The sequence below is a fragment of the Babesia bigemina genome (genome assembly GCF_000981445.1).
Source record: "Babesia bigemina genome assembly Bbig001, chromosome : I".
NCBI lineage: Eukaryota > Apicomplexa > Aconoidasida > Piroplasmida > Babesiidae > Babesia > Babesia bigemina.
The window spans coordinates 681,529-696,877 of record NC_027216.1 but is presented as its reverse complement, the minus strand read 5'-3'; the positions used below and the strand labels follow the sequence as shown (position 1 = coordinate 696,877).

At 50.6% G+C, this 15,349-nt stretch overlaps 5 protein-coding genes across 5 annotated transcripts; 2 read left to right on the top strand and 3 right to left on the bottom strand.

Moving 5' to 3' along the window:
* Positions 1–442: 442 nt before the first annotated feature.
* On the top strand, positions 443–1,564 carry BBBOND_0103090 (hypothetical protein; the record flags this gene model as incomplete). The annotated part of the gene is made up of 1 exon (XM_012910719.1): positions 443–1,564. One exon carries the CDS (start codon positions 443–445, stop codon positions 1,562–1,564), a length of 1,122 nt encoding a protein of 373 aa, XP_012766173.1.
* A 993-nt stretch (positions 1,565–2,557) lies between these two features.
* BBBOND_0103080 (mac/perforin domain containing protein, putative) lies at positions 2,558–6,178 on the bottom strand (the record flags this gene model as incomplete). Its single annotated transcript, XM_012910718.1, has 1 exon — positions 2,558–6,178. One exon carries the CDS (start codon positions 6,176–6,178, stop codon positions 2,558–2,560), a length of 3,621 nt encoding a protein of 1,206 aa, XP_012766172.1.
* Positions 6,179–6,692: 514 nt separating this feature from the next.
* Positions 6,693–8,134, top strand: BBBOND_0103070 (phenylalanine-tRNA ligase, putative; the record flags this gene model as incomplete). Its single annotated transcript, XM_012910717.1, has 2 exons — positions 6,693–7,071; positions 7,107–8,134. The coding sequence occupies 2 exons, from the start codon at positions 6,693–6,695 to the stop codon at positions 8,132–8,134; spliced, it is 1,407 nt and encodes a 468-aa protein (XP_012766171.1).
* A 118-nt stretch (positions 8,135–8,252) lies between these two features.
* Positions 8,253–12,964, bottom strand: BBBOND_0103060 (Sma protein, putative; the record flags this gene model as incomplete). The annotated part of the gene is made up of 2 exons (XM_012910716.1): positions 8,253–12,791; positions 12,827–12,964. 2 exons carry the CDS (start codon positions 12,962–12,964, stop codon positions 8,253–8,255), a joined length of 4,677 nt encoding a protein of 1,558 aa, XP_012766170.1.
* Positions 12,965–13,261: 297 nt separating this feature from the next.
* Positions 13,262–15,207, bottom strand: BBBOND_0103050 (dihydroorotate dehydrogenase, putative; the record flags this gene model as incomplete). The annotated part of the gene is made up of 10 exons (XM_012910715.1): positions 13,262–13,356; positions 13,392–13,458; positions 13,494–13,550; positions 13,611–13,757; positions 13,795–13,839; positions 13,882–13,923; positions 13,959–14,206; positions 14,248–14,520; positions 14,814–15,057; positions 15,094–15,207. 10 exons carry the CDS (start codon positions 15,205–15,207, stop codon positions 13,262–13,264), a joined length of 1,332 nt encoding a protein of 443 aa, XP_012766169.1.
* Positions 15,208–15,349: the final 142 nt, after the last annotated feature.

Sequence of the window (15,349 nt, the reverse complement as noted above, 5' to 3'; positions counted from 1 at the left end):
ACCATGTACACCCCGCGCCAACTTGTGATTTTGCGCAACGGAAGCTGGGATTCAGTATCATCATTAAATAAAACTGTCACTACAACTATTGTGTGGTGTCATTAAAACATCCATATTAAATTTATGGCACTGTGTTGCGATTCCAGGTTCACCAGGATTGCCGTGCATCTACAACATCGGATTGAGTAAAACGTTTTATTTGCTCCGCCGTCTAAGGTAGCAAACATCAGGGGAAAACGGATGGCTACGTATTGCGTATGCGGTAAATAAAGTGTGGAATCACCCAACTCCTTTCAACTTTTGTTCAGTTGTGCTTTTTCCATCAGTGCTGGTTGATTTAGTGACCCATCGCTGTATACTGAAAAGTGCTTGAGGCAAGGGTGCGGTTTGTACAATTCGTTTATAACAGTGCAGGGATGTTTTGAATGAAGTAGGGAGGAAGATGGCAGCGGAGGCGCAGAAGAATCAGTGTAAAGGATGTAAGCAAGAGTCCCCGTTAAGCGGTACGGAAAAGTTCCTGTTAGAAGGCGAGAAATGCTGCTCCGAAAATTGTGAACGTTGCAAATTGAAGAACTGCGGGGACGAAAAGAAGTGCCAATGTCATATTTGTACATGCGGATGTCAGGATGAAAAGAACAAGGGTAAATCGTGTAAGAATTCATCTTGTGTGGCATGCAGAGTAATATGTAAGCAGCTGAAAGACGACGCGAGATGTCGATGTACATTTTGTGACTGTGGATGTGAGAATGCTTTAAAAAAGGGTAAGCTGTGCTCTGACAAGAAATTTAGCAGTTGTGACAAGTGTGAGAAAAAATGTGGTAAATCAAAAGACGGCAGTTGTATATGCTACCTCTGTAGCTGTGGATGTAACGGAGTGAATTGTCAGTGCTGTGAACGGTGTAACCCTGAAACCAAATGTGAGGGTAAAGATACATGCGACACCGAGGAGCAACACGATAAAACGACCTGCCCAAAGGGGATGTGCAAAGAAAAGGCTGGATCATGCTTTCAAGTCACATGCATGTGCAAAGATTTGGGTATCGAAAAGCGAGACGACGTATGCGAGTGCTTATGTAAGTGTCAAAAAAAATGCCCCAGAATAACATGTCCTAAACTTTCCGGCGGAGCCTGCCCTCGTCCTGGCACTAATGGCAGATGCGGCTGCGACTGCACTTGCAGCTGCAATGCCTGTGGCAAGTACTATGACGGAAATGGCAAACTAGTTGATGTCTGCGGAAATGATGCTGCAATGCGCTTCTACGCCATCGGCAAATGCCGCTTCAAGTGCACCAACTGCGGCAGGCTGTGCGACCAAGATAGATGCATGAATTGGATACGTGTTATAGTCATAGGTTTGATTATTTTAGCATCCTTGTTTGTGCTGCGGGCCATATTTCCCGAGAAGTTCCGCGCGATAATGACTAAAATACGTGCCACATTTGCCAGCTCGCCTGTGCATTCCGGTAGATCCCTCAATAATCTCGTCGGCCATAGAATTCCCGAGGAGACGAACGTTGACCGCTACCCCGCCTTCCGTCCAAGGGCATACGCTGGCTTGTCGTAGAGCGCGTACAGTGTAATATCGCAACAGATGTTATGACAATGTAGCGGTTTCCAGCTCCTTTTTGTGTCTACGTTAAGAATGCTTAACGTCTCAGAAACTGTTATACTCATTCTAACACATCCAAGGCCTAGTTGTAACAATGACTAAGCTAACTGAGTAGTGCAATGCGACATGTAATGTTAGTATGGTGGTCTAAATGATCCAACGCTGTCCTGTTCTTACTCTCTGTACTCCGAAAAGCTATGAATGCCCTGTTGCGTCACCAGTGCTCAGTTAGGGCATATATGTCACACGCAATATGTACGCGTTAGTCGCCGCGTGATTGCCAAGCATGTTGGACCGCAATCACGTGGGCAACATCCATTCGCACGCAATCAGATTTTGTCCTTCTCTGAACGTCCTCAGAATTTTAAAACGTAACCGTTTAAGAGTCTAAACTCGATTCCCGTAGTCTATCCTCTAAACGCATAAATGTCAACATACTACTACTCCGTCGTTACCCCGATATACGCTATGACGTATACAATCATCTGCTTATCATCCAATGTTGTTGCTCGTCAAATATGACGGTTCTAATCATAGGATTGCGCTTCAAAACACGCGTATTGTGACATTGCTCAAATACATAGCGCACTTTTAAATTTTGCACTGTAATTCTATTCAACTGCCTATTTTGGCATTGTAAATTTTTGTGACGAGGCTGACAAAATACTACTTGCCATTTATTTTATGACAACGTTACAACAATTAGGACACATTTCTATGAGTATGAAGGAGTTACGTCATGCGATATGCTAGCAATCCTTCAACGGTCCTAACTGGAGATGTGGGGTCATACGTTTTGGAAGAGTGGTTTAATTTTGTATAGTTAACCAAGTCAGATACATACTCGTTGCATCAGCTCACACGTTAATGTGCATATCTTATTTGGATTTGCCACACAGAATAACATTTTAAGATTACAAGTTTTGGATAAGACAGGCATCAAGAGGTCTAGACATTTTCGCCGACTAGGACCTTGCCGTAAAACACGTAAGCGTCGTTGTATGCATCCACGAAATTCTTGCCGAGAAAGTTGGCGATTGGAGTATACTCGGCTTTGACGGGCATGGAGAAGCTAGACACTGTCTCAGCCCAGTCATTGAAAGAAAGGTTTTTGCCTTTACCGTAGATGTCACCACCTAGAGCCAATGTTGACTTTTTCGAATCTAGGGATTCATTTTTACTATCCTTTAGTTTCGAAACGCCGACACCCACGGCGCCGTTGGCTGTGGCCACTTGCGCTTGAACACTGATTTCGGCCTTCACATCAATACCCAGTTTTTTAAGTTTCGCTTCCTGGCTGGCCTTAGTTTCGATGAGAGTGACCATTTTACCGCCTAGATATATCTTAGTAGTAACATGGGTGCCAAAAATAGTGAAAAATCGCATCCAGGGGCGCACACCAAGATCCAAGCAAGCCTTGCTTGTAGGGTTATCGCGATAAATACTAGGCGAGCATATGACTCCGTCTCTTTCATGTTCAAATTTCGTAGGTAACTGTTTCAGAGCGATTGTGAAGGCGGTGGTGTAATCCCAAGGAATAGAGCTGGGAATACCAGCGACATAATTTAAACAGTAGGACCTGCTAACATATTTCTTTAGTCCTTTCTGACTTTCTGAATTCTTCACATTGTTGTAGCTTGCAGAAGCTGCAAACTTTAGAGAATCACCCGGAACTTCAGCAGACACGGAAGCGTCAACAGATAGGGCGTTCTTCAATGACTTTGATTTTCCCACCTCGGAGACCGTGTCGCTCTTATGACATGACACGTAAGACCTCACCCAGGCACCTTTTGGTTGCATATATAGTAAACTGTTGCTAACACCTTCAAAATCTTTACGCCAGTGCATTTGGATTATATTGGCCCGGTAGCCTGGGTCCAACAAGGTTATGGTGTCACCCAGTGGATTGCCTTTCACCATGTCATAACCTGAACCTAAATACTCCAATCCAGGAGGAGTTCGTAAGACATCCACATTTTGTTCACGTATGTAATCCGCCACATCTGTGACGTCATCACTTTCGTCATCAGAATCTTCTGGAAACGCATCATCGGTAGGACTACTGCTTTCAGCAGTTGCATTGGACACGTCGTTCTCCATTTCGCCATCCTCTTTTTCTGCATTGTCATTTGCAGTTTCAGCGTCAGCTTCATCATCATTGCCATTATCATCTATATCCTCACGTTTAGGTTCAAGAATGTCATCTATACCCTCACGTTTAGGTTCAAGAATGTCATCTATACCTTCATTTTTAGGCTCAAGAATTTCATCTATACCTTCATTTTCATGCTCAAGAATTTCATCTATACCCTCACGTTTAGGTTCAAGAATTTCATCTATACCCTCACGTTTAGGTTCAAGAATTTCATCTATACCCTCACGTTTAGGTTCAAGAATTTCATCTATACCCTCACGTTTAGGTTCAAGAATTTCATCTATACCCTCACGTTTAGGTTCAAGAATTTCATCTATACCCTCACGTTTAGGTTCAAGAATTTCATCTATACCCTCACGTTTAGGTTCAAGAATTTCATCTATACCCTCACGTTTAGGTTCAAGAATTTCATCTATACCCTCACGTTTAGGTTCAAGAATTTCATCTATACCCTCACGTTTAGGTTCAAGAATTTCATCTATACCCTCACGTTTAGGTTCAAGAATTTCATCTATACCCTCACGTTTAGGTTCAAGAATTTCATCTATACCCTCACGTTTAGGTTCAAGAATTTCATCTATACCCTCACGTTTAGGTTCAAGAATTTCATCTATACCCTCACGTTTAGGTTCAAGAATTTCATCTATACCCTCACGTTTAGGTTCAAGAATTTCATCTAGATAATCGTTGTCACGTTTGTCATTTTCATGTTTATCATTTTCATGTTTGTTATTTTCATGTTCGTCATTTTCACGTTGATCAATTTGTTCTAGATAATCATCGTCACGTTCGTCATTTTGTTCTTTCAGTTGGGCTTTATTATCATCTTCATTATCGTCATAATCTTCACCTACTAATTCAGGATCACCATTCGCTTCGTTCTCATTAGCGCCGTTATTCTCTAGCCCTTCCGCCATAAAATTGTCAAAATCTACAGCATAGTCATCATCTTCACGTAAACGAGCAACCGATTTGTCGCGATTGCGTTTCTTATATGTAATACCATTCGTCGGTGTCATATTATTATTAGATCCAAGTTCATAAAAAGTCGGATCTTTTTGCCCGTTTGACATCATGCCACCTGATGGTTGGTTTCGAAGATGCGGGGCGACGGATGCGTAGTTATTCGCATATGAGATCTGTCTTGCAGTTTCTATGAAACTCATGTTGTAAATGTCATCTGTTTTTTCGGTATTTCCTGTATCCTTGACCCCCGCGTTGGTTGCGGCTCTTTCGGTCTGTAAATCTCTATAATGTTTCATAACGCTGTCGGCTGACTTACCGACGTCTACATTAAACATGCCATTTGTTACGCGGACGGTTGTTGAGGCATCACGACCATTTTCGGAGTCGTTTATTAAATCACGTGTATGGAAGTTGCCGTTTTCATCACCCTCATTAGAGTCGTTATGATTCACTTGAAAGGTAGAACCTTTTGATTCGGATTCGTAATCCTCGCTTCTTTCAATAGGTCTGACGACCTCTAATGCATAATTGATTTCATTATTGAAACTATTTCCATACCTTGATGGTTGGTACCCGGTCTGGCGGCAAGGCCTTGGCCTGCAGGGGCTGAAGTAACGAATGTAACGCCTGCAGGTCGGTTTGTAGTTGACTCGGTATTGCGGTTGGCTATAGGAGTAGTATAGGGGCTGCTGGCTACGGTTTGCAAAGGGGCACGTACTTTCTGTCTCATCACCACTGGCACGGTTGTCATCAGAACTAGAATCTAGTTGTGCACCGTCGTCTGTTCGCGCATATCTGGGTGAGAACGCGGTGTAGTACTGAGGGTTGTACGTCGAACGCTGAGAACGAAGAGTGTACGGACATCCCATTCTCTGGTACTGCAGACACCTTTCCATCTCGAGGTAAGAGGTTTGTCCGTTTCCTACACTGTCTTCATAACCCCGCATGGCGTACTCATCAGGATCTAAGGCGTCCGTCGAATCATCATCGTCTACGAATTCTTCCTCATCCTGGTCATCATCATTGGCATTTTCTTTGACAGAATCATTGTCGCCTTCCGAGCTGTCGTTGCCAAGCGCATTATTTTTCTCGGTTTCAAAACTGCTCGAGGATCTTCTCGGGCTTATATCTTTGTAGCATCTTTCGCACACCATAGGGAAGCCAGTTGGTGATGGCACATCCGACGAGACATATCCGTCGTTATCAGCCTCCGAGTCTGTGTTGTAGTGTGCATGCGATTGTTCAACAGAGGGCACGTTGCCATCGTTGAGCTTCATGACTTCAATAATCGGCTGCGCATCGCCCTTTGTCACAATGGTCATCTTGGGTGTGCAGCCGTGACCCGGTCCGAGCACGCACCTGTTCATAACCATTTCTATACTAAAAGATTGTGCCCGAAATGCCAACAGAGAGAATATTGTGGTAATGTACGCCACAATCAACTTCATTTTTGCCTCTATTTCCGTTTGTTCGACGTTTAAGGAAGGGATGAGTCTCTTACCTGTACCGTTGTGTAGAGGTGTGTCTTCAGTGGCACTTTCGCTTGTAGAATCGGAGTTGCTTCTACACTTGGCGAGTTAGTTTAATATATCGTGATTGGATATTCATCATGTGTGAAACAGGTGCCATTTTAATCGCAAGATGCGCAGGCCCCGTCCACTGCTGATTACGCTCACGTTCCTTGCCACTGTAGACGCAGCGATCGCCATCTTCTGCGCATCTTTCGCCTCTTACGCCCTGCACACATTCACAGCGCTGGTTTGGCTGGCTAGAAACCGCCAGATGGCGTTTTTTTCCGCTTGCGTTATGCGACACTCGTCGCAGCTACTCTTTCAGACCTCTCCGCGGATGCGACGCCTCTCTACAGCCCACACATACACGGCTATACCTGACTATGTGCGCTCCAAGATCGGTCGTAGGTTGGACACAAACCGCGATCACCCGGTGGGTCAAGCAGTCGAGATGATTAAGCATTTCTTCCAAGCTCCAAACCGACACACGCCAGACTCGGACGACGCATTCCCGTACATAGCATTCGATTCCGTGCCGGTTACTATCCGAGATAACTTCGATGAACTGCAGGTACCACTGGACCACGTGAGCCGTGAGCCTTCTGAGAACTTTTATACCTCAAAGGAATATGTGCAGGGATACGCCCGTCAACGGGCCGAACTGCACCCGCGTATACTATCGCAATCAAGAAATGCGGGCTATGATAGAGGCATGATCAATCGTATGGCGGATGAGCTGGGACACTCGGTCCACACAGTCCTGCCGACTCATGCAACATCGCACTTGCCTGACCTTCTACGCAGGGGACTCACACGCGCGATTTACTCCGGTAACTTCACATACACCGAATTACATTGTGCACAGGCCAGGTGTTCAGGAGGGACTCGATAGACGCTAAGCACTATCCCGTGTTTCACCAGCTTGACGGCTTCAGGCTTTTCAGTCGGAAGGACTTGGAAAAGTTGAGGCGCAATGCAGGCATCGAAGGGGCCAGTTTGAGTGATGAGCAGCTCATAATGTACGACTTAAAGTGCACCCTCGAATCCCTGGTGAAGCATATGCTTCGTCGTGTGGTGAGCGCCGACATGCGTCCCATGGCATCCGAAGCTAGGGCAAATAGCACCGGGAAAACGGATGCTCATGATGCGTCACCTTTGCAGAGTACGGATTTTGATAACCAAGTAGAAGCGAACAAAGCAAATGTAGCTGTTGACACGAAACACGCGGACGAATATGACTTGTTGAGGTGGGATAGCGACACCTCCTTTCCCTTCACTGATCCATCACTGGAACTCTACGTGAAGTTGGAAAACGATTATGTTGAGATTCTAGGATGTGGCAAACTAAAAAATGTCATCATTAGAAACATTTTGGGGAGCGACCGTATAGCTGAAGACGTGGGACGATCTGGTTGCGGAAGCACCGATACCTCAGAAATAGTCGGAGGCTGGGCCTTCGGCATAGGCCTTGAGCGTCTAGTAATGGCGCTATCCCGCATCACAGACATACGCCAGTTCTGGGAAGAGGACGATCGATTTTTGCGACAGTACCGCGATTTTCACAAGCACGGAACGATGCCTGTGTTCAAACCCTACAGCCGCAACCCGGCCGTTATCCGCGACATTTCGTTTTACGTTGACGGAGGTGATGAAATTAAGAAGGCATTTGATGAGTGTGAATTCCGCGGGATCCTGGAGGAGCTGAGCAGGGATTATGTCGAGGATGTCACACAACTATCAGAGTACGTGCACCCCCAAACGGGGCGCAAAAGTCTATGCTACCGCGTCACATACCGCGCTATGGGCGAGAACCTCACCAACGCATTTGTGAACGAGATCCACCAACGAGCGCTCAATCGCATTGTGGACGCCTTCAACATAGAGCTTCGGTAACGTCGAAGCGTGTCTGCCACAAAAATTGACGGCTCACTCATTATCGTAATGTATTAGTATCGCATTAATACTGCATATTCTGCAGTTGAGACTGTTTTTACAAAGCTCGTTGCACCGACTACTGGATGTTCCACGGAACGTGGCAGCCCAGGAAAAGCCAGGTCGATAGCACACCGCCCAGAAGCGGAAACACCTTGACGTATACTACATTCACGCAGCGGTCGACGTCTGGCACGAGCATTTTTATGCACCGGCTGCTGCAGGTGAGCAAATTCCGGATCTCGTTGATGTCGCTGGTGGAGAAGCGGATGGGGACGCCAATGAAGGTGTGGTTCGGAGGTATCGGCAGGTGCCTCCGCCAGGCGTACTGCCGCGCCTCCATATTGTAGTACCAGTTCCATTTCGAGATCTGTTTGTCCTCGTGTATGAGGAACTCCGTCGGGATGGTGTACTGGTGCTCCATGTATTGCTCGTTGAATCTTCGCTCGTTGACCACTTCCTTCATGTCGACCATGAAGTCTGGCACCTTATGGGCGTCGGGAATATCTTCCGCTCTGAACCTGCGCCAAAGGTTTCTGAGAAGGCCGCGTCGCGGCCTTTTCTGCGGTCGGGCCACGGGACGCTGTTTTGCGCCAGGCATTTTCAAGGGTCTTGGCCGTGCTGGTGGCTGTTGTGGCTTCCTGCCCTTAACCGGCTCCCTAAGGTGAATAGCCGAAACGATGCGCTGCTTGTAGTCCGACAACGGGTGATTGTGTGGAATAACCCCCGTTACACGTGCTATATTGGATATCGGGGTGTTCACTTCGACGTCTGTGTTGGACTCTCCGCTCGACATGGAGTTCTCTGTCTCGACTTCGAATTCGTAGTCCGACATTTCCTGAATATTGCTATACCCTAAATGTGCGGACGCATTCGAGATCGCCCTCGCGACGTCGATTCTTGGTGCAACGACCTTGATGGTTGTTTTGCGGAACCTAAAGCCTTTGGAGCTGGACTGGGCATTCCCGCAATGTGTTACAGGTGCATTTGGGGTGCTGGGACACGAATCCGTAATGACCATTGCATGGTGCTTTGGAGCTGACGACAGCAGAGCCTTCATCCTCGATATGAGCCTTAACCCCCTTGCAGGTGGTGCGCGCTGTTGCCCCGCTGGATGCTGATTCGACGGGGTGGCGCGACGGGTGTTTCCCTCCATCGTGTGACGTCCGGGCACAGTAGCAGGGTTGAAATCTATGGTGTCGTCGGTTGATGCCTGGGTATCGTCAGAGTAGTCGCTATCACCCTCGTCATTTTTGACAGCTTTGGCCAGCTGATGCACTATTTCCATGTCGCTGCGAGCAGGCTGGCACTTTCCCGCTGCATCTCCCATTACATGCCCCTGCAATGTGATAGGGAGTGACGCCTTCTGTTCAGCGTCCGCATGAGTTTGTTCCTTGACCTCTTCACCCTTGTCGCTCTTAGACTTTTGGGCATTCCGTGTCTTCGCAGGCGTCTTGGTGCTCCATCCGAGCAGATGAGGCGGCATGCCCGGATCGAACTGCGGGTCCAGTCGCTGGCGGAACTCAAGGATATCGATGAGGGACTCCAGGCGTTCATCCATCTGTTGGTCCCTGGCAACGTTGGCGACGCGCCCACGTTGCGCGTACATCAGCTCGATCATCTCAACCACATCGTCGCGGATCTCCTTGGCCGTCGATACGCACACATTTTGCGGCGGTGGTGCGGTGATCTGCACGTCGGGCATCACTGAGTCCGTGATCGGCACCTTGAGAAACGGCCGCCAGTCCTCGGGGGCCTCCAGGTCGTATGTAATGCACGCAGGGTGGTGGTTTTGCACGTTGCCCCAGAGCTGCTTGTCGTTGAAGACGACCTCTATAGACGAGTACGGCAGAAACACCAGTGTGGATCCCGGCACGAGCAGCTCCTTCTTCGGGTGTATGCTTCGTTGGCGCCGCGATGACACATTCCTTGCAGTTGTATCATATATGAACCCCGTTCCCACGGGCAACGCAGAGGAGCCATCCGGCAGCATCTCGTTAGAGTTCATCATCCTGTGAAGGTCCACCTTGACGTCCGCCATGTAGTCGTTGCCGTACAATTCGTAATTCATGAGCCTGCGGGTTGGCTTCTGCGATGTTCCTCTGCTCCACTGAGGCGCTTCAAAGGGGCGTTGTTGCGATGTTTGGATGTTGACGTAGTTCCCGCTGTGTTCCATGACGTCGGCCGGCTTAGCTTCGTCCACGGTCCTGCTTCTCTGCCAGCGCATGGGCATGTGCCACATGCGTTTGTTTGCGGTTTCCCAGAAGGTGACGGTACCGCCGGAGTGCCTGGTCATTACCCAGCAATGCTCTCGGTTCCCGCCTTCGAGCGTTCCCTTGCAGACGTACGCGTCGTATCCTAGTCCGAGCAGGCAGCTGCAGAGCAGCAGGGCTCGATCATGCAGGCCGCCCTTCCGGGTGAGCACGAACCGCGAGGGCATTTGCCAGGTCTCTATCTGCACACAGCCGCCGATCGTGGCCGTGCCGTCGTTTTTGTAGGTGAAGTTCGATATCCAGTGCATGAGCTCCCCGGGTGGCGACAGCTGGATGTACATCTGGATGGGCTTCACGAAATAGCACAGCGGCACCAGGTCAGACTGCAAGCTTTCGTGCATGTTGAGCGCGTCGGACGTGACGCACGTGAACCTGCGACGTGCGATGGCGCCCGGGAACCTGTCGCAGTACACGCCTTGCCACGAGTCGAATTCCCGAGTCCATCGCAGGCTTAGGTTCCGGTAAATGTCCCTGCGTTTCAGCTTCTTCTGGTCATCCGGTATGTACAAGTCGTTGGGCATCGGGGGCAAAATGTACATTTCAAGCGATACCAGCGGCTTCTTGCGCCGGTGGTCCACGGTGGATCCCACCAGCGGCAGCGTGCCCTCATACAGCCGCGTGACGTGCGGCGTATAGACCGCATTCGATGCTCCGTCATCGGTGCACGCGATATTGTTATCGTAATCCGACTCATCTGACCCAGATTCGTCGACTTCATAACCAGCAGAGGTGAAAATACCGTCCGCAAGGCTCCGTCGCTGCAGCACACCGTTCGTGTAAATCCTGGAAAGCGGCACCTCCGCCGACCCCAGGAACTCGCTAGAGGCGTCGCTATGGTCCCACACCTCGACAACGACCGGCCCCTTCGAAGACAAATCCACCGGCAGGCTGTGTTTAATCAGCGCGGGGTCGGTGAGTTCCCGCATGTCGACCAGGTGGATGGGGAAGTACATGTTCTGGTTGTATATTGGCGAGACTGTGGACTCCACCACCCCGGTACAATTGAATATGCCGTCCCACTTTACCTTGACCATCGGGTCTGAGGTGTTCGAGTCCGTGTTGGAGGCGGGGAGGCTGGAGCAGCTGATGATGCGGACTACCAGGTACTGGCAGCGATGGTCCAACTGGGTGATGAGCGCTGACCCCGATATCGGCTGCGCAGGCCGCACTTTGAGGTCCTCAAAGAAGCTGACGGTGCAACTCTTCATGCAGCAGCGAATGTTGCCCTGTATGGTCCCGCTGAACATGTTGCGCGTGCCTAGCGTCAACTTCTTCACCACCCCTCGTACAAGCGGGAGCTCCTGCACCGATTGCAGCGAAAGCACGCACGTACCCAGCAGCGCAGGCGGCTTCGTGAAGAACTTGCTCTTCTTCACGCAGTAGACCATCGCCCTGAACGATGCGTACCGCAGCTGCCGCAGCGTGCCCTGGAAACGGAACGTGCCGGGGGACGACCAGTACGCAGCCTCCGAGGCTTCGGTGCTTGAGGTATGCCACGATTTACCCATCCCTGACGGCACTGATATCCTCAGCATCTTGGGCATGTCGATGAGAGCGCTCGGCAGCTCCGGCGCCCTCGTGAACCACCAGTTCTCGAATACGAAAAAGAAGTCGAACACTTCCTCCAGCAGCAGGAACATTGTCATCTTGTGCACCGGGAAACGGCGCTCGGATGATTCGGTGAGAGCCGCTGCATTTTTTTTGGCCACCGGCCGGTCACCGCTGCCTCCGGCGGCCGCCGCAGCCCTTTCTGGGATGTACATGTTCAGGGTGACGGAGAAGTTGGTTTTACGGTCAACAATCTCCTGGAAGGTCAGCTGCTGCGTCGCGTACAACGAGTTGATGCGCAGCATCTGTGTCTTCCAAAGCTCGATCTCGATGACGTAGTTTTCAAGCTGTCCATACGGCAGCGTGAGCCTCCTTTTCCGCCAGATGAACATGGGCGTCTGCAGCTTCCTGTCCTCGCCCGGACTTAGGGTGAAGTGCGGCGTGTACATGATGATGTTGCCGAGCCCGCTGGCACGTGATATGCGCTCGTTCACATGCTTCACGCGGATGCAGTAGAAGAACTTCTGCTCGGCGTTCTCGAGGTTGTGCATCGAGGAGATGTAGAAAACGCTGTCCCAGGCGCGCGGTAGGCTGCGCCAATCGCCGTATGTAGCCGGGGAGAATCGGCTCGTGGCCCTGACATTCTGCAGGCGCCACCAGTCAGCGTCGTATTCCGCGTTCTCCGAGGCGATCTCCTCGGCGGCATCCGAACTCTCGCTGACGCTGTGGAAGTAGCTGGAGCCACTGGTATCTTCATCTTCCGTGGCTGTGTCCGAATCGGAACTAGTGTCGGATTCCTGGCGACGGATGACACAGTACACATGGCACTAACCTGCTGCGGTAACCTGGATACGGGCGCCTTCGGTAGCACGCGGTCGAAAAGCGGCAGACGCCTTGCCTTTATCTCCTCTTCGCTGCTGTCGGACGACTCAGCGTGGTCCCGTTGCTCCCATATTTCCAGCTTCACCATCCCGGTCGACCGTGCACGCCCAGCGTGTCTAAACGCTAGACAGTGCCACGGCTACTGGGTACCTGCACTCCAGCGATAAACTGGATGATGTGTATGGACATCACTGCTCGTCACGCGCTCCATGCGGCGGGATGTAATGTTTTCACCGCACTAAATTGGACACACTGGCGGCAAGTGGACGTTACACATCAGCATATAAATGCGTCCTTTTCTCACTCAAACACACCGTTACACTACGGCGGACCGCCTTAATGTTTGTAAACTTCTTTGTGGAGATGTGTGAACTATCACGTGACGTTACTGGGTCTTGGTCGTTGCTGGAGCAGGGGCGGCGGTTGCGGCTTGCCGACGGCGGTGTTCGGCGCCAATGGCCTCAGTTATGTTCGAATAGCCTGTATATAATTATATACGGCTTCATTTAACCTACCCTTCTGCAGCAGAAGCTGTGCCAGTCCGTTCTTGATGCGGCTGGGCAACCCCGGTCCCTCGTACACCTGCACGCGATTCGAAACGTTTAGCGGCGACCGACCATCGCGGTGTAGAACTGGCAGAGCGAAGCTCCGGCCTCCACCATTTCCAGAGCGTCCTGCGCCGAGGAGATGCCGCCGCACTGAGCAGCCATGTGCGCCGATTCCTTTCAACTTACAGCGATAATGGGCACTTTGCCGTGTGTCAGCTCGTACAGGTCGTACACCAACTTTTTGGAAAGCTTTTTGAGGGGTCTGCCGCTGAGGCCACCAGCCGGGTGGCCTGCAATTTTGCAATCCTCAGTGACCTCGTCCGGCCTCGACACCTGGTACCATATTTTGGTGACTTAGATCCCACCTCACCGTCGTGTTGGTTGCAATTATACCATCGATGTTGTGTACAAGTGCCTGTACGGAAGTGTACATCGCCACGGGAACCCGGTGACTTACGATATCGGCGATGTCCTCAAGCTCCTTCCGGGAGACGTCGGGCTGCGCGTGATGTATCGGTAGGCCTTGCAACGTACCGAGATCTTGATGAAGAGTAAAGGCACCTTCTTCGTTGTGTTTTGGAAGGTTGCGTTATGCGCCTTCACGTCGTCTAATGTGGCTTTGGCGACGGCAATGAGTGCTATGAGCGGTTCACGTCGCTGGTTGTCGCGCAGGTTGGGCGTGTTAGGCGAGCTGACGTTCAGCGCTACGTAGTCTGCATACGGCGCAACACCCTTTATCGTTTCCACGGTGTCCGCGATGATATCTCCTGTCCGGTTTTTGCCTAAGAGGGGTGAAGTGCAGGTTTGCCGTTTCGGCGCCTACCCACGCTAACTCCGATCATGAAATCCTTCGTGAGGGGATCGTCCGCCTGCTTCTGGCGCACGCGCTTCAGGCGTTCCACGGCCACCTCGAGCCCGCAACTGTTGAAACCACAGCGGTTCACCAGCGCCTTGCTACCGTGCAGGCGGAACAATACGGGCTTGGGATTGCCTTCTTGAGGTTTCGGCAGCACCGTACCAACCTCAATGAACCCGAATCCTAGGCGCAGCACCTCTAGTGGTACCTCGACTTGCTTGTCATACCCGGCAGCCATTCCTGCAAAACCCATGTGCATTCGCCGTCATGGAATTACATGGTCCTTCAACACGTGGACGTATTAGATGCACAATCGCCGATGCATTGACGTGTCTTTCACGTATGGAGTGTTTCGGTGGCGGTATGTGATGCTAGTATGCTCATGTATCGCCGGCGCAACGTACACGCAGTGCAAATGCCAACCGAAAAAGTCAAACAAACGCCTCGCAAGGCACAATCAACGCCACACGACGAACACAGTAGATGCAACAGACGAGTTAGAATCTGTACGGTGTGCATGCCGCTCAACTCACCGATGGGATTGAAGAAGACAACATCCTTCACACGGCTCTGGATGATCGGTGGGTCAACGGAGTAGTCCACTGGCGCCAGCCCAAGCTTCAGAGCCATCAAACTCAGTTTATGGGCGTTCTCCGGGTCGATGTAAGTCCTGATGAAGGGCATAACAACGTTGTATATGGAAGATTCCGGGTTGCGCAGGCATACCACGGTTCCGGTGGCCGCCGCTGCGACGCACATCCCCCGGAATATCCACCTCTGCAGTTCATGACGCCGAAGCAACTAGATACTTACGCTGACGCGGCGCTGGTAAAGTAGCTCGGCTTGTACGCGCTCTTCCGTCGACTTCGCGTCCGAGAATCCTCGGGAGAGGCGCGGAACGCGGAGAACGAGTCTTCTATAAATCATCGCTATGGTACCGGGACAGAGTAATGCATTTAGCTAGTGGATGTGTGTATTGTCTATGCAGGCGACGGCCGGTCATTCCGCCTGCTCCGCCGCACCAACGGCTGCTAGGGACTACGACGCTACGGGGTCAAACACAATATCC